This window comes from Chamaea fasciata, unplaced genomic scaffold (assembly GCF_029207755.1).
Source record: "Chamaea fasciata isolate MVZ Bird 193981 ecotype frontalis unplaced genomic scaffold, bChaFas1.0.hap1 SCAF_8, whole genome shotgun sequence".
In the NCBI taxonomy this organism is placed as follows: Eukaryota; Metazoa; Chordata; class Aves; order Passeriformes; family Sylviidae; genus Chamaea; species Chamaea fasciata.
The window spans coordinates 1142324-1167721 of NW_027094093.1; the positions used below are offsets into that span (position 1 = coordinate 1142324).

Sequence of the window (25398 nt, forward strand, 5' to 3'; positions counted from 1 at the left end):
TGCCTTCAAGGATTTGGTGCTGGCCTTGAACTCTCCATATTCTCATTAAGGAAATACCCCTGGATATTTATCCATGGGAGTTTATAATTTTCGAAACTCTGATGTCCTCCTCTGAGGCAGAAGGGGTTAGAACGAGATCCCTTCCAGCCCAAACCATTCTGGGATTCTTTGCAAACACCGGAAAATGTTGTTTTCTGTCCGTTGTGGACATAGCTTCACTTTCGGCAAGTGAAGAGAAATTTCTTAATGCTTTAAATTTAAGATGGAGACAGTGGGATAAGTGGTCTGCTCTTGGAAGTTTTGGCTTCCTTATCATCATGAATAAAATTTCTCTGTAGGTTCCTAATAAATGCTAATGAGGTCTGTTCAGGAGAGGAATTAGGCTCAGGAAAGCTGGATATGTAGAAACCCAGAATCTCTGCACCCTTATTATGTCTCCAGGTCTCGGTAGTAATCAGGGAGAAGTTTCCTTGCGATGAATGAGTGAGTGACATTTAAAGCTCCATCTGTTGCCTGCGGAGTGGTGCCTCACGACGTGTTTCCATGGCTGATGGGATGATTAATTTTGGTTCCCATTCACAGAGCAAGAAAGATTCCCCGAGCAGGGAGTGACTCCAGCCCTCGCCGAGCTGCAGCGTGCGTGGAGCTCGTAGGGAACCTCAGCTGCTGTTTACTCCCAGCTCGTACTCCCAGACAGGATCCAGGCTGCCTTTGCAGCCACCCACCTGGGCTGTCCAAAAATTCCCAGGGACTGCAGGATGCTGACCTGCCTTTGGCTCCGACTGGGCTGTGATGCTCAAGCTTGTTGGCTAATTCCAGCCCAAAATACCCTCCCTGGGACCCTGGGCCTTGGAAATAGGGTAACAGAGGTAAGAACTGAGTGAAACAGAAGGAACTGTTTCCTCCTGCTGTCCCACCCAGGAGGGGCTTGGAACCGGATGATCATTAAGGCTCCTTCCAACCCAGGCCATTCCATAAATCCGTGATAGTTCTTTAATTTGGTGTGGATCCGCAGAGGAGCAGGACATCCTACCCCCACATGATGCTCGGGATGTGCTCCAGAGGATGTTGGTGTCCTGGGAGCTGTCCTGCCATGATCTGTTCCCACCAGCTGCTCTTGGACAAGTTTGGGGTTCCTCTAGTCCAGCTTGGCACAATCTTGTCTAGAGAATAAAAATTCAGAATTGAGAGAAGCTGGTAATGTGTTGTTTCCCCCCTCTCCTAATAATTTCTCCTTCCGTGTGGGACATGTGCTGTGCTGGAGATGGAGCCAGCTCCGAGGGTGCTGTGCTGCGGCTTCGTTCCACTTCCCCACAAAATCCACTGCTTTTATCCCGGCACTGCAGTCAGATACTGCAGTAGCTCAGTGCTATTTATAGCTCTGATCTCACCGTCTCGCAGTGTTTCGGGGAGTTTTGGCAATTTGGGGAGTGGGAGCCCCAATGGAAAAGGATCCCTGGGTTGGCCGGGTGGCAGAGGGGATCCCGGCACTCCAGCCACTGCCAGGAGGGGGGATGGATTTAATTCACAATAATCCAGTGATGCTCGACTGACACACATCTTCCCACCAGAATAAATCTCCTCAAGTGCTCCTTTGGCTGTGCTCAGAGTCAGCAGTAGCTGAGGGAAATTTGGGGTGATGGGTTGTAGGAATGGTGTTCCGAGGATTCGAAGCCAGTGTCACGCTCTCCATGTGTCCAAGGCATTCCTTCTGGCAGCAACTTGGTGCTTAAATGTCTTTCAAAAAACAGGGAATTATTTAAAAATCCAAAACTGTTGCTGGACACTGAGGACAGCCCTGAGGAATCAAGTCAGGGAATAAACACACGATTTTTTCACTTTTCCCTGGGGATGGAAGAGCTGGAAATAATGCTGAGAGGGGGAGATCCATGCGCACACTTCCTCAGCACCCCGCTGGGTGGTTCAGTGGGATGGGGATGATCCAGTGGCAGCAGCCAAGAGTTTGGGATACTAAGCACATCCTCTGGCTTTGTGTTTGCTTTTTGTGGGTGCCCAAAGGCTGACGTGCTGCTCTAGGCAGAGCCTGGCCTGAGGGCATGGCTGGCACAGCAGTAATTAAAAAGCAAACTCATTAGCTGGGAATAAAGCCTTGGCCCGGAAAGGATGGGAGAGGAGAAGAAGCTGAGTCCATGGGCTCTGCAAATGGAGGGAGAGGGTCAACCACAGCCAGCCCAAGGAGCATCTTATTCCTGGTGGGCAGCAATTTGGGAGGGCACCAGGCACTGGAGAGTCACTGGAAGAGGCTGGAATGCTCTTTTCTTGGGATTTTGAGAATCTCCTAGGCTAGCTCTGTCACAGGCAGGTGGGATGTGTCCTCGAGTGGCAGCTGCTTTCTTCCTTCAGCCTTGACCAGACTCTCATCCCCAGGGTTTTGCAGCAGGTTTGAGGAGGTTGATGGGATTTTTTCCCCCCCTTCTCCAAAGGGAATAGTTGAAGAAAGAGGAGCTGGGAAAGAGCTGTTTGTGTTCAGTGGGACTCACTCTGTGCCGGAGGGAGAGAGAGCTCAGGGAAAGCATTTCCTGCACTTTCCCTTTGAAGGTGATGTTGGATTTCAAACGTGAGAGGCAGTTTTCTGTGCTGCTTAAATTTCAATAAAAAGAAAAATAGAAGATTGAAAAAGAAAAAAGAAAAAAGGGAAAGAGTAATTTTGGCAACAGCATTTGATATAAAAAACCTCCAGTTTGATGTCTAGTGGAAAGTGTCCCTGCCCATGGCAGGGGGCTGGGATGTGATGGTCTTTAAGGTCCCTTCCCACAAAACCCCTCTGTGGTTCTGGGATTCTGTGAATATTTTTTAAATTAACCTTAGTAGAGGTTATGCTGAAACAAGGTTTGAATTTAAATATTCGTTTGGTGCCTCTCATACCAAATTTTTGGTTTAACATTTTAGTGTGTTTTCAGGCCTCAGTCCTGTATTTCCATCCTTTAAAGACCAGCATGAAAATGCTGTATCAGAGAAGGGGAAGAAAATTCATTTATAGATGGTAGTTTTATTGAAAAGTGTATTCACAGGTTTAGTGTCACCTTCCCTCAATCCCTTCCAAAACTCTTGGGACTTAGGGAGAAGTTATTTTCCATTTTGGAGTGTGGGAGAATCTAGACATACAAACTCCCTTGATAATGTCTTATCTACAGCCTTTATGTGAAATGTTTTTAATTTTTCCAGTGGAGCCAGTCTGGGAGGGCTAGGGGCGTTCACCTGGAGAGGGGAAGGCTCCAGGGAGAGCTCAGAGCCCCTTCCAGGGCCTAAAGGAGCTCCAGGAGAGCTGGAGAGGGACTGGGGACAAGGGATGGAGGGACAGGGCGCATGGTATGGCTTCCCACTGCCTGAGGGTGGGGGTGGATGGGATATAGGTAAGAAGTCCTTCACTGTGAAGGTGGGGAGGGGCTGGGATGGAATTCCCAGAGAAGCTGTGGCTGTCCCTGGATCCCTGAAAGTGTTCAAGGCCAGGTTGGACACTGGGGCTTGGGGCACCCTAGGACAGTGGGAGGTGTCCCTGTCCATGGCAGGGGTGGCACTGGATAAGCTTTAATGCCCCTTCCAAGGCAATCCATGCTGTGATTCCATGATAAAATACTTCTTGTAGGACGTGCACTTTGCCTTCAGGTCAGAGATTGTCACTTCATTTCCCTGTGTTTTGGGTTATTCCCCTCAGTGTGTTACGAATGAGCTGTGAGATGTCAAATTTCCAATCTCCATCAGCAACCAAGGGGGACTGAAGTGCTTTAGGTCTTAATTAACATGCAGCATGCAAGCAGGCTTTGATGTACAGCCATGTTTTATTTATTTGGGAAGGGAAACACCAGCAGAGTCGTTCTAACTTAGTATAAAAATCATCGTAACATGACCATGGAATCTAAATCAGGCTAACTTCACCACGGGGAAAAAATAATTCCCTATATGCCAAGGGGGGGGGGGGGGGGGGGGGAAATTAATGTTTTTCTGTTCCTACAGGGAAGAAAAAAAAAAGCAGGGAGAGACCGTGAGATAGTTTATTATTCATAATCAGGATCTTGTCTCCTAATTCATGGCTTTGGCATTTCTCATGCCAGCCCTGAATGTCGTCTTTGTGCCTTGGCTCACGTCACAACTCTGATTGTGCTCGTGCGTTCTCGAGGCAGAACCTAGAGAAGCAATTTTCGAGTGTCCCATCAAACACTGCCTGGAACACAGGCGGGTTTTTGTTGTGGGGCTGTGTCCATTGAGCGGCGAGGGCTGGCTGGGGCTCGGCAGGGCTCTGTGGGTCAGCAGCTCCCGGCGGGGCGAAGAGGGGCTTCTTTGGAGCCTGAAATAGTTGAGAGTCAGGGATGACGCGGCCTCTGCCGGAGCCCTGAATGGGAATTGTGGTTCTCACCCCTGCAGCTGTGGGGGGATGAGTCCCTTTGGGTAGGAAATGGGGAATTTCTCAAGTTTTCCAGCAGGCAATGGCGACTTAAGGCTCTTTTTAGGGGAGTGAAGTAGGAGGAATGGATCTCAAGGCACAATCACAAGTAGCAGGGCGTTCCTTCTGCCTGAAACTGGGTTGAGTTTTGCATGCTTGGGACGGTTGGGCGTGTTCACCTGGAGAAGAGAAAGGTCCAGGGAGACCTCGGAGCTCCTTCCAGGGCCTAAAGGGGCTCCAGGGGAACTGGAGAGGGACTTGGGTCAAGGAGTGGGGGAGCAGGACAAGGAGAGCACATGGGATAACAGAATACTTTGAGTTGGAAGGGACTTTAAAGATCATCCAGTTCCACCCCCTGCCATGGGCAAGGACACCCTCCACCATCCCAGGTTGCTCCAAGCCCCAGTGTCCAACCTGGCCTTGGATAATTCCAGGGATCCAGGGGCAGTCACAGCTTCTCTGGGCACCCTGTGCCAGGGCCTCCCCACCCTCCCAGGGAACAATTCCTTCCCAATGTCCCATCCAACCCTGCCCTCTGGCAGTGGGAAGCCATTCCCTGTTTCCTGTCCCTCATGGGCTTTGTCCCAAATCCCTCTCCAGCTCTCCTGGAGCCCCTTTAGGCCCTGGCAGGGGCTCTGAGGTCCCCCCAGAGACCTCAAACACACTGTTTAGGTGAGTTTGAGTGGTTATCTGTGGGTCAGAGTGTGCTGCTCTCCCCGAAATCCCTGGCTATAGCTCAGAAATCCACAGTGAGGAATCCTCACTCCGGTCCTGTGGGGGAGAGAGGGCTGTGGAGAAAAGGCCACAGGAAGGAAAACAGTAGGGAAGTGGAAGGAAGAACTTGTGGGTTGAAAAATAGCAACACTTCCAGTAATGTGACCTTTTGCTGAAACCGTTTCCATCAAAAAAAGAAAGTCTCCTCCCACTCCCTGGCCTAGTGGGTGCAGGGAGGGGTGAACACACTCCTGGACCTCTGCTCCATGAGACTTTTTGGGAAAAACTCTATGAAAACTCTCTCCCTGGGATGGGTAAGATTAATGTCCTGACAGAGGATATGGAGAAACCCCCCCACCTTTTTTTCCCAGTTTCACTGAAGCTCAGAGTTTCTGAGGGATTAGCCTTTGTTATCCTGTAACTGATGTTCATTCAAAAATCTCAGCAGAGTTATTGAGGGATTGCCCTGGAGAGAGAGAGAGGGGGCAAACGTTGCAAATACAGAATACCTGTGAAAGGGAGAAGTGTCATTCAGGTGGAATTTAGAAGATTTTTAGTCATTTAAGGGGTGGCAGTTATTTTTTTTAGGAGAAGCAAGCTGAGTTCAGTTATTGCAAAGGGGTTGTGGCTTCCCACTGCCAGAGAGCAGGGTTAGTTGGGATATTGGGAAGGAATTGTTCCCTGGGAGGGTGAGGAGGCCCTGCCACTGGTGTGCAGAGCAGCTGTGGCTGCCCCTGGATCCCTGGCAGTGCCCGAGGCCAGGTTGGATGGGGTTTGGAGCAGCCTGGGACAGTGGAAAGTGTCCCTGCCCATGGCAGGGGTGGAACTGGGTGGACTTTGAGGTGCCTCCCAAACCAAATCAGTTTGGGATTTATTATACAACACATCGTGGTTTTCTGCATGAGTTTCTTAAAGAGACAGCCTCCTGTTCCTGACCAGGGCGGTCCATCATTTCATCCATCACAAGTCAAGATTATTCCTTTCTATGAAGTCTTGGATTACTCTTTGTCCTCCTTATTTCCAGTGGTGCTGGATGAGTAAAATGGAGGTGTCTGTGTGTGTGTGTGTTTGGAAGGCACAGATGGGGCACACGTGATGCTCTTTTGCCTGTAGCAAACACACAGATTTCTAGGAGGTGGTGCCTGGTGGAAAATTTGTTGATCTTTGAATTCCTGTAGCTCTTGGCTACCCCTAAAGGAATGGTGTGAATTTCATGGTGCTGCTCTTGATTCAGACCATGGCTCCTCCATCCTTTGCTGGATGAGGAATTCACTCAGCCCTGCTCTTGTGTTCTCCCCGGCAGTTGACGTGAGCACAGCCCTGCCCTTGCAAGTGGCACAGAGCTCAGTGCCCATGGACCTGCGGCTGGATCACCAGTTCTCCATGCCGGTGACGGAGCCCACGCTGCGGGAGCAGCAGCTGCAGCAGGAGCTGCTGGCCCTCAAGCAGAAGCAGCAGATCCAGAGGCAGATCCTGATTGCAGAGTTCCAGCGGCAGCACGAGCAGCTCTCCCGGCAGCACGAGGCGCAGCTGCACGAGCACATCAAGGTAAGGGTGGCCAGGGACGAGGGGACTGTGGAATTGTTGAGATTGGAAAAGCCTGCCAGGATTGTCCATTCCAACCATCGAGATTCCAACCAAAAGCGCCACCACGCTGCATCCTACACACCTTCTGAACAATTCCAGGTGTGGTGGCTCCACCACTGCCATGGGAAACCTGTTCCAATGCCCGGCCACCATTTCAGGGAAGATATTTTCCCTGATACCAGTCTAAACTTTCCCTGGCACAGCTCGAGGCTGTTTCCTCTTGTCCTGTCCCTTGCTCTCGACCCTCCTGTCAGGGAGTTGTGCAGAGCCGGAAGGTCCCCCCTGAGCCTCCTTTTCTCCAGGCTGAGCCCCTTTTCCAGCTCCCTCAGCCGCTCCTGGAGCTTCAGCCCCTTCCCAGCTCCGTTCTCTTCCCTGGACACAAAAAATGCCTCAGTGGAATTGACCCCAGCAGGAGGTTTACCTGTAACTGTGGTCACACGTTTTGGGAGCAGTGGCACAAGGACTTCTCATCGGATGTTTGCCATCAGCACAAGCTGCAAACCGAGCATGTGGACCGTGGTGGGACTGTGGGAATAGGGAATGCAGGGGCAGTGCCTGCAGGTGGGTGTGCGCACACGCGGATTTTTCAGAGTTAGGCAGCGAGCAGGTGCCGTGCCCTGCGTGGGACAGGGAGGAAACGCCAGACAGGGTCAGTGGGCAGTCCGGTGTGGAAGATGGCTGGTGCAGAGTGAAAACATGAGACATTATATAAATATTTCCCAGTGCTGGACTATTGCTATGGCAACGTAAGCTTTCCGAATTGCTAATGGGCTCCTTTTTTCAAAGGGGGATTAGTGCTGCACATGGTAAATAGCCTTAATGTAATATTAAAAAGCAACCTCAATTCAACCTTATATAACTTTCATTTCAATACAAAATGCATGTCAGAGTGGGGAAGATGGGATTAAAAGTTAATGGGGTGTTATTTACAGACTTCTTAGTGCAAAGAGGAGCTGGGCTTTGTGAGAAGTGTCCCTGTTTGAGGCTGGATTAACAGCAAACACCCCTGTGCCTTGGTGAGTCCACCGTGCTGTCGCCAGGGCAGAGGTGAGGAGGTGCCTGGGTGTGAATATATTTATACGTGGATGCACAATGTCTGCATCTCTGGGTGTGTGTATGGAATGTTTACGTATCCCCACGTTTCTGTAGTTGCACATTTGCCCACAGCTGTCACAAGCACTCGGGCACTAGCGTGGGGGGGGGAGGATGGGGAATTCCTGTGACAAATATTTCCATTATTCCCTTGTAATTGCCCGTGCTTGTAGTTATTTGTCTATGAAAAATCAGGCAGTCTCGTTCCCATTTAATGGCCAATCTCGAAACACTGGTGAGAGGAACATATTTGCTTTCATTTATGTCAAAGCTCTGACTGACTCTGCTCAAAATCTCTGTAAGGAGGAAGCTGAGCTCTAATTTTGAGACACCACATTGCATCCAGCCCATTAGGTAATGAAGTTCTTCATCTCGTGTGTTAGCTTGGCTAAATGAGAGCCTTAAAATAGGGATGATATAATCCTGTACCAAAGGGTGGCCTGCAAGGTGATCTCTGTGTAGTAAGTGTGTCAGTGGGACCAAAAATCAAACAGCACCTTATTGAAATAAACCCTGTGATGCCTCACAAAGAAAATAACCCCCAAACCCAACCCCAGTGTGTGACTGTGGTACATTTTCTCTGGGAAAACATCCTGCTTGTCTCTGTGTGCAGGAGTCAGCCCACATTTAGGTGACTCTTAGAACTGCCAACTGTGTTGAGTCCAGTGGCTGTGAGTGCAGAGAAGTGATTATTTTGCCCAGAGAATTAAAATATATAACTTTAAATTTGGACTTGGGGCTGCCCAGCTCATGAAAAAAGCAAGGCAGGGATGTTAAAGCAAATAAAACCCATTTATCTTCTGCAAGTGAAGCACTTGAGCTAGGCAGTTTGGTATAGTAACAGTCCTGAGAGAAGATGCAGAGCTCTTTTTGGAGAAATTTACTTGGTTTTTGTTTTTTTTTTAATCCCATGTGAGCACAGGCATGAACACCCCATGGCAGGGGTTGGGATTGGGATGAGCTTTAGGGGCCCTCCCAACCCAAACCATTCTGTGATTCTGTGATAATTAAACCCACAATTGCTTTGGAAACTGCTCCTGTGAAGGGGGTCGAGTTTCTGCATTTTGCTCCATTCTCTGTGTCTGGTACTGTCTAGAATTGGTTAGTTTGGCTTTTTCCCCTACAGCCTGGCATCCACCATTATAATCAACGAGTGCAAAGCATTTATTTCATAGAATCCCTGAAAGCTTTGGGTTGGAAAGGACCCTAAGGATCATCTAATTCCAACCCCCTGCCATGGACAGGGACACCTTCCTCTGTCCCAGGTGGCTCCAAGACTTGTCCAACCTGACCTTGGACAGTTCCAGGGATCCAGGGGCAGCCACAGCTTCTCTGGGCACCCTGTGCCAGGGCCTGCCCACCCTCCCAGGGAACAATTCCTGCCCAATATCCCATCCATCCCTGCCCTCTGGCAGTGGGAAATCATTCCCTGTTTCCTGTCCCTCCAGGGCTTTGTCCCAAATCCCTCTCCATCTCTCCTGGAGCTCCTTTAGGCACTGGCAGGGGCTCTGAAGTCTCCCTGGAGCCTTCTCTTCTCCAGCTGAACACCCCCAGCTCTCCCAGCTGGTGAAGCTTTCAAACAGCTCCTTTGTTTCCAGTGTTCACTCCTTTGCCAGTACAGGAGAAGTCGTGGTTTGGGGTTGTTTTATTTCTTTTCTTGTCGATGTGTTGGTGGGAACAGAGGAACTGGTCTGACTTGACAGGAGCTAAGAAGAGTTGAACACCCCTCCATCCCACTCCCCAAACAAAGCAGGAGTGTGAGGAACACTTCAGTGAGTGAAGTTTGGCCTGGAAAATGCTGGCAGGACTCGCCTGTTTTTCTGTCCCAGTAGATAACTTTTTCCTATTGAAAAGGAATAGCTGAAGTTTTGGCTCCCAGCTGAAGTTTTGGCTTTTTCCAGAGCTTGGACTCGCTTCCATCAGCTCAGTCTTAATCATCTGACCTAGTGCAGGAGGGGAAGGCGATGACTGCCCGAACATGTGATCCTTTTCCTGGCATGTCCCAGTCTTTGCTTTTATAGACATTGTGTTTTGGCCTTCACATGAAAGTGCCAGATTCCCCAAGATGGTGCAAGGTGGAGAGTGCCAGGAAATGAGTTAAACAATATTTGTGGAAGGACTCTATAATGGACACAGAGCTCGGCACATGGGAGGAGTGGGAGAGTAAGGAGAAAACACAGGCATGGAGAGTGAGATATGAGAAGGGGGGATGGCTTTGAACTGAAAGACAGTAAGTTTTGATTGGAAATTAGGAAGAAAACAATGATGAGGCATGGGGCTTGGAGCAAACTGCTCTAGTGGGAGATGTCCCTGCCCACAGCATGGGGCTGGAATGGGATGAGCTTTAAGGTCCCTCCCAACCTTCTGTGGTGATTCTGTGAAAACCCTGACATATTTGGGGAAAATAAGCCGAGCCTTTTGAAGGTTTCACACCATACGGAGCAGGGCGGGCTGTTTCTTTCACAGCTCCAGAGCAGCTCTGCAGATTGACCGGGCCTGACTGCGGAAAGCACCGAGGGAGAGGCCAGAGGCTGGAGGCAGTGGCAGCTGCTCCTCTCTCCTGTAGCCACTCACCTTCAGCCAGGCGGATTTTCCACTCCTCCATGCTTCGCCAGATGTGGGACGATATTTATGGCCTTCAAATCTGCCTTCCTAAACAAAACCAAGGATGGAATAAGGGGCCTGGCTCTCGGGTGGGATGGTGGAAAGCCTCTCCACAGATCGCGCTGCAAGCTTTGCCTGACCTTTGGTTGTGGAGGAACCAGCAGGGAATTTTTTCCTTTATGAGTCACTCATTCCCAGCCAAGATCAGCTGGAAGTTACCAAAAACTTTTCCGTTTGCCCTTCTGGTCAAGGGCTGGATGGAAGAGGGGCAGGATGGGCGCTCTGACAGGGCCAGAGGCACCTCGGGCTCTGTGAGCTCAGTGAGGAGGGAAGGACGTCGTGGGGAATGTGGTTCATCTCTGTCTGAGCTTGGAGCAGGGCTCTTCCCAGCTCTGGCTGTTTTATAGCCACAGCCGGAAACTTCTCAGGGATGCTGACGCATGTCAGTGGTGGGATAACAGCACAGGGAAGCAGCTGAGCCTCCCAGCTCCTTGTGGGTCTAAAAGCCTTGCCTGCGGGTGTGCAATCCCATTCCTAGTTCTCCCACCATCTGAGAAAGGACTGTGTGCATCCGTAGCGCGGGGAGTGCTGGGCTGTGCATCCAGCATAGACAGGATGGGCAGGGAAGCAGCAGCAGGGAAGGGAGCTTTGTGAGGATGTTTGCTGTGCCGTGATCCTGAAATTGTCCTCTTTCCCCTGACGGAATGAATTCCTACGTTGAGTGAGGAAGAGTAACACATCTGAGGGATGAGCCTCTTGTTCAGAGACACAGGGTGAAACTCTTGGGCCATTCCTTTGGTCTCAGAGAATGAAAATCTTTCAGGGAATCTTCAGACAGATTTTGCTGTGCTGTAAAGAAATGTAATTCTTTCCCAAAGATGTCTAGACTTGATAGTTGTCATGCTGGTCCTAAGGGGAGAAACTGCTCCTTGCTTTCATGTGGAGCCACCTGCCCATGGAATGGCAAGTTTGCCTTCAGGATACCCCTGGAGCTGCTCAAGGCCAGGCTGGATGGGGCTGTGGTGAAGGGCGTCCCTGCCCATGGCAAGGGGTGGAACTGGATCATCTTTGAGGTCCCTCCCGACTCAACCCAACCCAACCCATTCCATGATTCTGTGGTAGGTCACTGCGCCCAAATTACATTGTCCTTTAGTTGGGCTGCTCTCAGCATAGCCCTGACAGTGCCCAGAGCTTCTCTTTGGTGGCCTCTCCGTGTTGATTCTGTGTTTATTCCTGCTCAGCAGGGAAAGCTGGGCGTGTTTCAGTTCTGCTGCTGGGGTTGGTGTCATCTGATGATCCCCTGTGGCACCTTCCCCATGTCCCCAGGGACGCTGCCGGCAGCACCGTGGCTCCTGCAAAGCCCCCGCTTCCCTTGGACTCTGGAAGGGCCAACTTCCATCCCACCTCTTGATATCCCAGCTCCCCTTCCTGGGCCTGTCTGCTCTGTGCTCTCTTCCTGTGGCAGCCAGTGTGGAGGGGCTCCCTCTGCTCATTTTTGTGCCGCTCTTCCGCAGCACGCCCATTCCTCACAGCCCGTGTCCCTTTCAAGAGGAACTTGAAAAGCCTGGAGATACCAGGTGTCCGCCTCTGTCTGGATTCTGGGATGACAGGATTATTCATCTTAGGAAGCTGCAGCTGGGTACAGTCAGTGGTAAAAGACCAGACTGAACATTTTGTGCCTCGTTACTACTCAAACGCCTTGGAACTTGCGCTATTTCCAGACGGCTTCCTGTTCTCTCTCAGTGACCTTGCCTTGCTTTTCTGGCACACCGAGCCCACTCCAAAACTTACACCTTAGATCCTGCAAAACTTAACTTCTGATGGAAGCAACCCTGGGGAAAACTTTCGGAAGATCAGAGCATTTGCTCCCTTTGAAGGGGGTGGGTGGTGACTTTTCCTCAGCCTCAAAGTCAGGATCTTTTGCGAGAGCGGCGAGGACAAACCTGCACATGGAGGGGGGCGGTTCTGTCAACAAATCCATGGAGTAGCTTGGACACCCTTTACCCCATCTCTTGGTTGAAAGAGAGTCTTGCATCAGGCTGGGATAATCCAGGCATCTTCCTACCATCCGAGCGCTGTTGGTGGTGTCAGGAGTGAAGCTGGAATGCTCATCCAGGGAGATTTGTCTGCTCTGGGCCTTACAGAGCTACTGGAAATCAGTAGAAGAAATGTTTCCTTTTGGTTTCTTCTAAGATGGGCCACGGTTGGTTGGCTGGAAGGAGCACTATGGGAACTCCAGATTTTTTGGGAGTAAAATGTGTGTGGGGCACCATCGGTTTTTTTTGGTGTTTTTTTTGTTTTTGGTTTTTTTTTTTTTTTTTGTCAGTTAAGAATTTCAGAGTAAGTGGCAGCAGAAGGGAATATTTTGGCAGTTCCCACACCTGAATGTTCAACTCCAATTTTATCTTGTTTTTGAACTTAGAAAATAATTGGAAGTAGTCAAGGAGAACACAGAGAATCAGGGCAGGAATAAAAAAATACCCCACTGGATCCTGTTGTTTTGCCAGGAGTATTGACCTGTTAATGTACACCACTGCTGATCCATTCACATTCAGAAATGTGGAATTCCTGTAATACCCAAAACACCCCAAAACAGTTCACAGAGGATGTAGCTGCTCTCCTCTAAGGACCGAGGTCTCATCTCTTACGAGATCAACATCTAAGGGTCCTCCTTTACAGGAATTTATGTGGTTCTTTGGTTTGCAGGGGTTGGTTTAAGTCAAATTTTCTGATTTACTTATTGCCATCCATGCTGGGATGGGCACTCCCTGAATCACCCCGCTTCAGCAATAACCACGTAAAGCCCAGCAGAGGCAAACTCTAAGGAGTTTTCCTTCATCTTTTAAGGGAAAAACTGGAGAAGGAGCTGAATGTGCTGGATAGTACAAACGGAGCTTGCCGCTTCCTGGAAAGGCTGTTGAATATTCTGCTTCTGGGGGAAGGGAGAAGTCAGGCTGGAGTGGGAATCAGGGAGCAAAAGGCTCAGACAAAAGCATTTGTGGTGCTGAACCTTTGCAGGTGGTCAGGGCTCAGAGAGCTTCCAGCCCACCAGGAGAGGTAATGGTATGGGAAGGAGACTGGGATACAAAATTCCATACCCATGTGTAAAGCTGCCAAAGTAAAAGCATGGGATCTTATCACCAAGAGCTGGCAGGAAAGGAACCTGCCATCATTCTTGCTCCTGGAGATGGTTTAGCCTCCTAAACTTGAGCACCAGACCTTCTCAGTAGGATCTGTCTGACCGAAATCAGTCTCCTGCCCAGGGAGCTGCCGGCTGGGAGGGATTGTTTCCCTGCAGAAAATTCGCTCCCCATGGGAATTTCTGGCATGGGATTAGCCAGCTGTCAGCTGCCCGATGGTGGGAAGGGGGCACGTGGGATGCGTGTCCCAGAAAAGAGATGAGAGGTGCTCGTTCTCCCAGATCTTTGTGCCTTGGCTGCTGCTGGAAGCCACAATGTTCCCCCCTCCCTGTCTCCCAGCACAGCTGATTTATTCTGCCCGGTGCTCCAGGAGATATCCCAAACACGCCGCCATGGAGCCAAGAGAGCGAATCCTGAAACTGGAGCCAGAGCCCGAGACTTCAGTAAACAGGATGGGGGGAACATGAAGCACAGAGTCCAGCCAGCACTGGGATCACTGTGAAACCACCCAACAGAGCAGTGCTCCCAGAAATCCATCTCCCAGAAATCCATCTCCCAGAAATCCCAGCACCTGTGCTTTGCTCCCACCCGTATGCCAAGGGTTTTTTGGGGGGGGGTGATTTGATGTGTATTTTCTTGGCGAGTTTACCTTCATCCTCAGCTATGACCTGACTTGACTTTAACAGAGCCTCAGCCCAAAGATCATTTTGAATACCTGATTTAAACCCCCAAAACTGTAGAATTTGGCCTGGACAGGTGGCAGAAGAACCTTTCCCTGATATCCCCCTGTGCTGGAGCTGATCTCAGGTGTGGATTGAGATGCAAGTTGGGAGCTGGACACAGTAACTTTGGGTGCCAGGGAATATTTATCAGCCGGAAGTGTTCCAACTTCCATTCACCCAGGCTTGTGCTTATCTCCACAATTATTTTGCTCTCCCTTCCACTAATTGCAGCTATTCAAAATATCTCTTAAAAAAACACCCAGGAGCCAGTCTCAGCTGGAGGGGCAGGAAGGATCTCTGTGCTTGGCTTCTTGTTTGGCAGCTGGAGGAGTGGTTGTGGAAGTCCTAATGCGACCTGTCTCCATGAAATCCGTCTTGGCTCTCTCTGGGAAATGGGATCTTGGTGTCAGCACTCCACACTTCCTGGGAGGGCACTGCAAAGACTAAGGAGAACCATTTTAGCTGCATTTCCCTTAAAAAGAGGTTTCTCCGTGACAGTTTCTCTACTGATAAGGTGTCAGTCCCCCTCCCAGGCAGACAAGCTGGAACACTGAAGACAATTGAGGAATGTGGTGGCAAAATCCTCTGGATGGCCGAGTCCTCACGGTAGGCTGACGGTTGATAAATACCTGGAAATGCTCTGCATTCTCCCTGTTACCTTTATTAATATTAATATATGCTAAAGGAGCACCAGCAACACTAACTGCAGGTACAGTTGAACATTTGTGCAGTTTTCAGAAATAGTGGGAGCAGTGACATTAAACATATGCAGGAATCCCCATAGTTATGAATATTTACAAATATTGATTTTGGCAAGAGCGCCTAATTTGGATGTTCTGAGCTCCCTAATGCAGGGTGTGTGTGTCTGTCACACGGTGCTCCTCAGGCTTGGGGCTGAGTTAGTGTCAGATCCAGGGACTTCCCTCGGTGAATCACTTTGTAATGAAATTTCAGTGTTTGGGAAATAGACTTGGGGAATAAACCCCCTGCCCCAGCTATGTGTGAAGAACACACAGGGTCTGGAGTGGGCAGTGCCTGTTCAAATTTGCCTCAACTGCTTTAAATGAGTCAGAAACTGATGTTTTTCCTGACACCCCAGCAATCCCACCCTGTGCATCCCTGTGAGCGTTGTCCAAATGCTCCTGGAGCTCTGGCAGCCTCGGGACTGTGCCCATTCCCTTGGGGAGCCTGGGCAGTGCCCCAGCACCCTCTGGGAAAGAACCTTTTCCTAATATTCAGCCTAAATTTCTGTTTCCCCATAACATTCCTGGTTAGTGTGGAGAAATAGCCCTGAGAACACACCCGGATGGGTTTTCTTTTTTTGTTTTCCCCGGCTACAGCAGACACCAACAGTGATTTCTTTTCATTTTTCATGGGTACAATCAGAGACGTGGCTTCATTATTCTATTTTTTTTTAGATTTTTTTTTCAACTTTGAGACCATTTGAAAAACTATATTAAGAATAGGCTTTGTGGAAACTGGGGTCAAAATGAGCAGAGACAATACATCCCTAATGAAACTTCCCTAAACCATCCAGTGACAAATTGGGCTTTTCATTCCCATTTCACTCCAGATGTCAATGAAAGCACAGCTCCTTCTAAAGCAGCCTAATGTATGTAAACCATCGCAGGAAGCAGAGCCCGCAGAGCCTAGGAGACTGCAGATGGAGAGAAAAGGCTCCTGATTCCATAAAAATAACAAAACCTGTTTTACCATATTGTGCATTAAATATTGTTCATTTGCATACTTTCCATGGCGAGGTTCTCAAAGCCCACCATGTGGTGGACTTGTTGGAAGTCGGGAAAGAGACTCTTTCCCCAAATGGAGACGTGTTAGTAGAAGCTGCTGCTTAATTAGAAAACAAAAATAGCTGGTTTCCTCTATTTTTTTCCTCCTTTTCTAGTTTGTTTTTTTTTTTTTTTCAGTGTGGATTTTCAGTTGTTTACATATAATTCAATAGAATTAGGAGGAGAAGCATAGGTGCAGTCACTGCAAAATAACTGGATTTCTGGTCTTTTACAACAGCCTGCCTGCTTGGAACAGGCAGCAGCAGGGATTCCGCCGTGGAGAGTTTCCAGTAGATAGCCAGGCAGATTGTAATTACCTCGTAGATTGTTTTCTTTGTATCTTTATATAGAATGGTGTGATTTTGTTTGTATTTATTGTGCATCCGTGGCTGAAACACTGGGCCGTGCAAACGTGCAATGCCACAAATTAATCAGAGGAGCCCAGAATATCCAGAGCTGGAAGGGGCTCACAAGGATCATCAAGTCTAACTCCTGGCCCTGCACAGGACACCCCAAGAATCTCAACTAAAGGGATTAAAAGGAAAACGCACTCAAGGAAGGAAAAACTTGGGGGCAGGAGTCTCACGTATGCAGGAGCTGGCAGCGTTTGGAGAAGGATGGATTGAGATGTTCTTGGAGAAAGCAGGTTCCCTGTCTCAACAGCCATGGCTTGGACCCGGCCCATAGCAGGGGCTTGGAAGGGGCTGATCTTTAGGGTCCTTTCCAACCCAAACCATTCCATAATTCCGTGCTCCTGCTCCCTCTCCGCCTCAGGGGTTCTGCGGGAGCAGTGGGTGGTATCCGAGCACAGGCCCCCATTAAGCACAGCCTCGGAGAGCTCAGGGCTTTGAGGCTGGAGCCTGCCAGCTCTCCATCAATCCCTTGGTTTATAAGCTGCCAACGTAAAGAGTGCGGGGTGGGCGCCGTGCTCCGGAGGCTCTGGAGGGCTCTGGAGGCTCTGGAGGGCCCCGGCATTCCAGGGGTTTACGGGAGGCCCCGGAGCGGCTCACGCGCTCGGCCCCGGCCCGCGCCTCGCTGGGCAGCGTGCAGAGCAAACTGGGAGGTGGGAAATGGTCCTTTCGTCTCCGCTTTTTCGAGAAAAAGCAGTTTTTAGCCCCACAGAGTTCCCTTTACTCCTCTCCAGGCTGCTGGGACGTGTTGTTTGTCACCTGCCTTTCCGCAGCCTCGCAGGACGCCGGGGGTCCCCTCAGGCCATCCCAGGGCGCGGCGCGTCGAACTGCCGCCCCGCGTCCTGTGGGAATCCCCTGTGCGCCCGCTGGGCTCTGCGCTGGGGGACGCACCCCACATTTCCCAGGAGGTTGGTGGGGACACCGACACCTCCCAGCTCTTGGGACTCGGGGACCCCAGGGGGGGACTTGCACTGGGGCAGGAGCCTTTGGTGCTTCCAGCCTGTAGTAGTTTGAAGGCAAAACAAATGAGAGGCTCCAAGTCAGAGATACGATTTAATAGGAAAAAAGGAAAGAAAGTAAAATAAAATAGGTGCAATAATACAAAAGACCGCTGACAGAGTCAGAATACAACCTGAGCAGAGTGATGGAAGCAGTCCAGATGAGGTGGTCTTCCTGAAGCAGTGATCCTGTAGAAAGGTCTGGTAGCTCGGGTCTTCTGGGAATCCAGTGGGTAAGCACCCCTCTGGTGTTCAGAGTCTCAGCTTATATCCAGGCTGGAATGCTTGGTTCCTCCCTCTGGGCGGAGCATCTCACAATGGGATGGTGAGTCATGTGATAAGGCCTGATGGGCCCATTAACAGGAGATAGTCCAGAGTGGAGGAGGCAGGGAGCACGGCCTCACCTGGTTTCAACAGTTCATGAAGATGGTGATAGAATATACTTCAACCCAGGACACAGCCTTGAATGTCCCATCTGATGGAATTTTGCAAATTAGACCTTAATTAGACATCATGCCTCCTGATTATTGCCATGAATATGGGTGAGTTGAGAAGACCGGGGAAAATCCTTCCTGGAGAAATTGTTGGGGGAATTATTGTTTTTTTTGTGTGTGTGCTGGAGCAATTCTTTTTATAGTTAATCACGGAATCTCATCGTGGTTTGAGTTAAGATGGGACATTAAATTCCATCTTGTTCCACCCTCTGCCATGGGCAGGGACACCTTCCGCTATCCCAAGTTGCTCCAAGCCCCATCCAGCCTGGCCTGGAACACTTCCAAGGATGGGGCAGCCACAATATCTACATTTTCTCTGTGCAACAAGTAATATTGAGGATGCCCTAGTGGCGTTTTATTTAAAATCAGATGATGGAGATAAAAGGAGGCCCGTGCTTGTTCTTCTTTCCATGAATGAAGCACTGTTATTGTCACCTGGCTGCAGCCTCTGCTTTGGCTCTGGGAAGGCTGGTGGTGTTAATTTGCTCCTTTTCCCTGTTCCCTTCTCCGCAGCAGCAGCAGGAGATGCTGGCCATGAAGCATCAGCAGGAGCTGTTGGAGCACCAGAGGAAGTTGGAGCAGCACCGACAGGAGCAGGAGCTGGAGAAGCAGCACCGAGAGCAGAAACTGCAGCAGCTGAAAAACAAAGAGAAAGGGAAAGAGAGTAAGTGGCCAAAGGACCACTTCTTCGGGTGCTGACAGGGGGATGGGAGCCATGGAGGAGCCTCATAAAGCTGGAGGAACCTCCTTGAGGGAACGGGGAGCTTGTGGGAATTGAGGGGAAGAGGGAAATGCATTTCTCTGCTTTATCTTCATTTTTGTCTCACTAAATGCCATTTTAGCGTTTTTCAAAAGGAAGCATATCCTCTCTTCCCTTGATTTAACATTTTTGAAGTATTTTTGGCAGCATTCCTAATGGAGGCAGAATATTAAGCCCATAAAATACACCAGATGCACGCTGCACTCCTTTTCTCTTTCTGCTGCTCTGAATTTCACTCTTTTTAAGACGTAGCCCAGTTCTCAGCTCTCCCCTTTTTGAAGCGTTTCCATTCATGAGGGGATTTTTTTTTAGGAGGTTACAGCTTGTGGGTGCCTTCCCACTGTGTGTCATTATGCACTTGAGGAGATCATTGTGGCTTCACAATGTCCCTTATCAGTGACACTCCGGGCTGCTTGTTCAGGCTTTTTCTGCAAGTGAATGGGGGGGAAAATGCCTCAAAATACCTTGCCAAGTTGTGCCATCAACTCCTCAGGTCTGGTTTCACCATGGGAGAAGTGGTGAAAGGAAGATGGGATGCTGGCTGGGAACTTGTAATAACATAAAGCTCCAAGAACTTTTTCAGTAGGAAAAAAATTGGGGTCTGGGAGACATTTTAAGTGCTAGAAAGACCAGAGGTTGAGAATTCCTGAGCATTTCCACTTCCCCCTGCTGCTCCCATCAGCTGTTGATGTTCGATCCATGTTTCGCTGGGCCTCTCCTCAGAACTGATACCTGACCAAAGTCATTAAAGTAATCTGAAAATAAAGTAAAACGCCTGAATCTTTGGAAGATGGGAGCAAAGCGTCTTTTGGGTGAAACACAGAGGTGTAGAGGAAAAAAACCTGATTTTGGGGATGTTAAGTTGAAGATCCTGTTCCCATGGCTACAGTTTTATTTTTAAGTTACTTTTTATTTAAGAAGTGCTGTGGTGTAGAATCATTATCGCACCTCAGCTCTTAAGGACACTTAAGTTATTTTTCTCACATCACAAAATTTGGCAGAGGGAAGCTAAAATTGTCCTGATCTGAAAGATGAAGAGAGCGTGAGAGAGGTGGAGTTTGTTCTCCTTCCTGGTTAACATCTCTGCTCTGGAGCCAGGCTGGGAGAGCTGGGGGCGTTTACCTGGAGGAGAGAAGGCTCCAGGGAGAGCTCAGAGCCCCTTCCAGGCCCTAAAGGGGCTCCAGGAGAGCTGGAGAGGGACTGGGGACAAGGGATGGAGGGACAGGACAAGGAGGGAATGGCTTCCCACTGCCAGAGGGTGGGGATGGATGGGGTATTGGGCAGGAATTGTTCCCTGGGAGGGTGGGCAGGCCCTGGCACAGGGTGCCCAGAGCAGCTGTGGCTGCCCCTGGATCTCTGGAAGTGTCCAAGGCCAGGCTGGACACTGGGGCTTGCAGCATCCTGGGACAGTGGGAGGTGTCCCTGCCTGTGGCACAGAGTTGAAATTAGATGATCCTCAGGGTCACTCCCAACCCAAAGCTCTCTGGGGTTCTGTGATACCTTTCAGCTTCCAGTAAAGGAGGTAAACCTTACACTCCAAAAATCCTGAACTTCAGGTCTTCTAAGTAACAGGTTCATGCCGAACTGACAGAACACAGCCAGATTTGAGAGTTCTAAGGATGCTAATGGATTAAGGATGACACATTTTGGAGGGAGAAGGCTTTCAAGCATGGATTTGTCACCTCTTCTACTACTCAGGAATTTATCTCCAGCTCTTTGCTTGAACTTTCCACCAAACCTGTGTTCATGGAGCTGGTGAGAAATGCAGGGCTCTAAAAAAAGAGAATTTTCTCGCTTTGGTTTTCAACCATTTTACACCTCCAGGCAGTGCCTTGTGGGAATGCTGCAGCTCCTTGCTGTTGGGGAGAGCCCAGGATTTATTCTCCCGGCATGTCAAATGTCACCTCATCATCAAGCCAGGCACAGGACACGAGAACATGGCAGGGTGATATTTTAGTTCTTGTTCCCAGTGGAGCAGGCAGCTTCCCTGGCCTTTTCCTTTCCTCCCAGCCCAGATATTTTCCATTGGAGCTCCTGCCTTACACCATGGTGTGGATGAACCATCGTTTTCCACATGTCCCCTTGCCAAACTCGGGATGCATTGCTCCATCAGGAGCCCTGCCTGGGAGTCTGGGCTGTCAACCCAATGATCACTGGGATCCATCATGGCAAAGGAACAGCCTCCATTGTGCAGGAAATCATGATTAGGGATTACACAGTTGACATTTTAACTATGCAGAATGACTGCCTCTCTTTTTTAATTTTTTTTTAAATGTTAGGTTTTCTATTTGAAGCAAGAGATCCGCGCGCTTGTAAACGAAGCGAAATGTTACGTCGGCCGTGGTGCACAGAGACTTAGGAACAAAGAGTTCCCTGTTTACAGGAGTTTTTGAGACAAAACCTACACATGAGCCACTGGGCTCATTCCCTTTCTGCTTTTAGATGTGACATTTAACAACTTGAGGGTGCACAAGGCCCCTTTTCTTAAATCACTTTGGTTCAAAGAGAGCTGAGATAGCCCAGACAAGTGCTTTATTCTGAGTGTGCTTCTATGCAAGTGTAACATCCTCTTCTGCTGAAATAAACCCAATTTCATCTGTGTTTTCAAACATAACTTGTGAGTCTATGCCAAGCTACAGGGATAAAAAGGGAGAGCTCCTTACTGGAGGCACTTTGTTCTTCTCTCTTTGAAAGCAAAGTTCTTTTTTTTTTTGGACTGGAAATGAAAGATTTGATTTGGGATCTATTACAGAAATTTAAAATTCCTTCAAGTATGTGAATTGATTTAATAACCTTTTTTTTTTTTTTTTTTTTTTTTTTTGCATCACAGGTGCAGTGGCAAGCACGGAAGTGAAGATGAAATTGCAGGAATTTGTGTTAAACAAGAAGAAAGCTCTGGCCCACCGGAATCTCAACCACTGCATATCCAGCGACCCTCGCTTCTGGTACGGGTAAGTGGTGCTGAGCTTTCTGCAGGGTTCAGCCAGTGCCACCTTTGTTCCCTATTCCCTGAGGGAACAGACCTGATGTGCTTGTGGGATGAGCCTGAGTGGTGACAGGAAAACACTGTGCATTCCCAAAATGCCTTTTCCAGAGGGTTCCAGTGTGAGTGGTTTTCAGTGTCCATCAGTGTCTGCTCTGATGGTCACAGTGCTCTGTGTGTAGAAAGAGGTCTTTGTGTCATCTGTAATTCACAATTATTCAAACTCACAAGTTCTACAGGCAGAGATCAGCTTTTATAAGTCCTCCAGCTTTTCACCCAGGATTTGATCCCGCCTGGTGTTATAAAACTTGAACTTTAGTCAAATGAGGAGCAGTTTTTTACGTTCAGGAGCTGGAATTTGATGATCCTTGTGGGTCCCTTCCAACTCAGGATATTCTATGATTCAGTGAATTCCTGCAGCTCAGGATAGTTAAGCTTTGCATTTTAAAGCTTTTAACACTATACTGCTCTCCTTAATGTCACAAAGTAGGAAGTTTGGTTTACTTGGCTCTCACTGGAAACATCCAGTGGATCCAGGTCTGCGCTTTTGATCACGACTGCCCCAACGTCTCCGTTTTCAACTGAAAATATTCAACTGTTGGTCTCCAGTTTCCATTTCAGAAATTAACTTTTTCATTGTACTAAAGACAATCAGAAAATTTGATGTGACTTCAAAGGTTCCACTGCTGTCACTGTCTATATTAAATAAAAAAACAAAGTGCTTTGGACGTTGGCTTTAGTGACCGTAAAATTAATGAAATTTTGAGTTACAAAAGTAATTCCATTTTGCCATGAAATTCATGTTCAAGCTGAAGCACTGACAGTGTTTTAAGTCTTAAGAAGTGAACGTGTGTACAGGGAGGATGAGGTCATAGCCAGAAGACATTTCCAAATTCCAGAAACTGAGCTGCAGTGAAATTTGAAAGCTATCCCAGCTCTGAGCCAGGGCAGAAATGCTGAAGTGGAGTTGGCAGAAGAAGTCAGATGTTATTGGAGGCAAAGTGAGATTGAGCAACTTTAATACATCTCTGAAAATCTAATCTGAGACTTGGGGATTTCGTTAAAGGTGGTTGAAGACCCTGATCCTCCATTTCTTTAAAAGTTGATTAAAAAACCAATTAATGCAGGAGTGGTACAAGGTCAGTTAGAATTCAGGTTGCCTAGAGAAGCTGTGGCTGCCCCTGGATCCCTGGAAGTGATCCAGGCCAGGTTGAACGCTGGGGCTTGGGGCATCCTGGGATAGTGGAAGGTGTTCCTGCCCATGGCAGGGGATGGAGTAGGATAAGCTTTAAGTCCCTCCCAACCCAAACCATCCTGGGATTCTCTGTGGTGCAAGGCCAGGGCTGCTGCAGGTTTTTAGCCACGTGGTGTTTGGGGTTTCTGGATGTTCCCTCAGCTGATGCCGAGAACTTTCTGAGCACCAATGTGTGGTTTGAGTTTGTTGTGGCACTTATTAATCCAAACACCCCTTCCCTGTGATGCTCCAGGGAAGCCAACAGGCAGAGACAACACACAAACCATTGCACAAGGCTTTCAGGTCATGCCATCCTCTCATTTTCCATCTATTTTGTGGTGGGGTGAGGATTGGTATCCTGGATTCTAACCCAAGATGGACAAAGCCTTGGGGCCCTCTCAGCTCTTTCTCAGCACTGAATTGTCCTGCTGAGCCCTCAAGGAGGGCAGATGGCAGCAGCACAGGAATTTTAAATGCATCTTTTGCTTGTTAAGGCAGAAGTTTGGGATTTTTTTCTTTTCCATTCTATTTTTTTTTAAATATTTTTTTCTTTTTTTCAAAAGAAGAATCAACCTTTAAATTCCTGACATATTAGTATTTATTTGTATGGCATCACATAGGTTACCAGCTGAGCTCTGGAGACATTCCTGTCCCCACATAGCTGTGCTGTGATGCAGTTGGGTGGTGATTGGGTTGAGCACACGCGAGCGGGGCTTGCAGGAGATCCACTCCTGCTGTGAGCAGGCGAGGCAATGAAGTGGTAACAGATGCTGGGAGAGCCTCTCGAAGTGACACGCCTGCTTTTAAGCACTTCCCTTGGTCTTATTAAGGTTTGTGAATTCCTTTTTTTTTTTTTTTTTTTAAATGGAAAGCGTTGCTTGGAAAAAAAAAGTCTCCTAAGGGTATTGAGCACCATGATGGTCTGACGTCATTGGCTGTGACAGGAAAAATGTTCTGCTGGCGCAGAATCACAGAGGTATTAGAGCTGGAAAAGACCTCTAGGATGATGTCCCATCCCTGGAAGTGCTCAAGGCCAGGTTGGACAGGGCTTGGAGCAACCTGGGATGGTGGAAGGGGGTGAACAAGGTGGTCTTTAACGTCCCTTCCAGCCCAAACCACTCTGGGATTTTATGACAGGCAGCAGCAGGGGAGGTTCTTTGGAACTGCATTGTCAGACTGTCCCTCTGCTGGATTCTGAACCCACTGGGCAGCCCTGCTCCCAGGAACTCCTGCTCTGTGTGTTTCCCCTGGGAAGCTGTCAGCAGTGCTTGGGAAGCAGCCACTCCATATGCTTGCAGAAAAAGGAGTTTATGCTGGCATGAAAGGGAGTTTTAAGTGGATATTTGCATGGTGGGAAGGTAGAGAGGTACAATTATACTTTAAATTACGCATTAAGTTGTACATTGAATGATCCCAGCATCCACGGGTGTGAACACAAAACATTCCAGCTCAGGTACACATGTCTGAATGTATATTCAGTGCTGGACATGATTGAAGGATGAAATACCAAATCATGAAATCCTTAAGGTTGGAAAAGACCTCCAAGATCATCACTCCAACCTTTCTGTCTGTGCACGTGGGTGTTTGAAGGAGCTCAGGGAACAGGGGATGCCTTGAATGAAGGGATGTGCTTTCAGGAATGCCTGCAAGCTCTGTGCAGTGTCTGATTTCCTCTCCTCTCTGAGCTTTGACATTCCTGAAGGGTCATACAGACCAGTGCATGCTACTGGAAGCAGCGTCAGACCCCAGTCCTGGAGCCAGGGAATGTATTCCTGTTTGCACAGCTCAATATGTGTCATTCAGCAGCCCTGGAGTACATCTAAACAGGCCCTTTGAATTCCTGCACATTTCCTGACAAAGGGATGAAAATCGTACTTCAATGTACTCGATTGTGCTGCTTCGGTCATGATTTAAAAAAAAAAAAAAAAAAGGAGGAGAAAAAAAAAGTCTGTTGCTCATATAGAGCCAAAAATGTCATTGTGCGACTAGATGGGGCTCAGGGCTCTTGGATCGCAGCATCCAGGATTCCTGGGAGTGAAACATCTCTGCCTGCTGCCTTCCCATGGAATGAGCAGATCCCGGCAGAAAAAGCCATGTCTCGTCCCAGGAGGGATTTTTTTTTATATTTTTTTTTTCTTTTTTCAGTTTGCAGGTGAAGATTGAAGTGTGCGTGGGGGGCATTCAGGGGTAGGGATGTGGCACAGCATGGGGTGGGTGTGGGAAACACAGCCCTGCAAGAGCCCCAAAAATCATTTTTTCTTTATGTACGGAGTAATCTGGATCATGAAGAGGGAGGATTGGGAAACCAAAGTCATTCATACTTCCACAGAATCCCAGAATGGTTTGGGCTGAAGGGACCCTAAAGCCCATCATCCCATTCCACCACCTGCCACGGCCAGGGACACCTCCCACTTGAAGGTCTGTGGGAGTAGAAAACGTTGATGTTCAAATAAAACTTGCAGAGGGTTTTT

At 48.8% G+C, this 25398-nt stretch overlaps 1 protein-coding gene across 7 annotated transcripts in view; it reads left to right on the top strand.

The window, feature by feature from the left end:
* The window catches only part of HDAC4 (histone deacetylase 4), a 180270-nt gene that overhangs the window by 86086 nt on the left and 68786 nt on the right, over positions 1 to 25398 (top strand). For 5 of the 7 annotated variants that reach the window (XM_066189349.1, XM_066189353.1, XM_066189350.1 and 2 more), the window contains 3 exons: positions 6420 to 6664; positions 18464 to 18614; positions 21541 to 21661. In XM_066189349.1, the coding sequence (XP_066045446.1) occupies positions 6420 to 6664; positions 18464 to 18614; positions 21541 to 21661 (517 nt within the window). The remainder of the gene's footprint in view (positions 1 to 6419; positions 6665 to 18463; positions 18615 to 21540; positions 21662 to 25398) is intronic. The other 2 variants (XM_066189352.1, XM_066189355.1) reach the window with 1 other exon arrangement.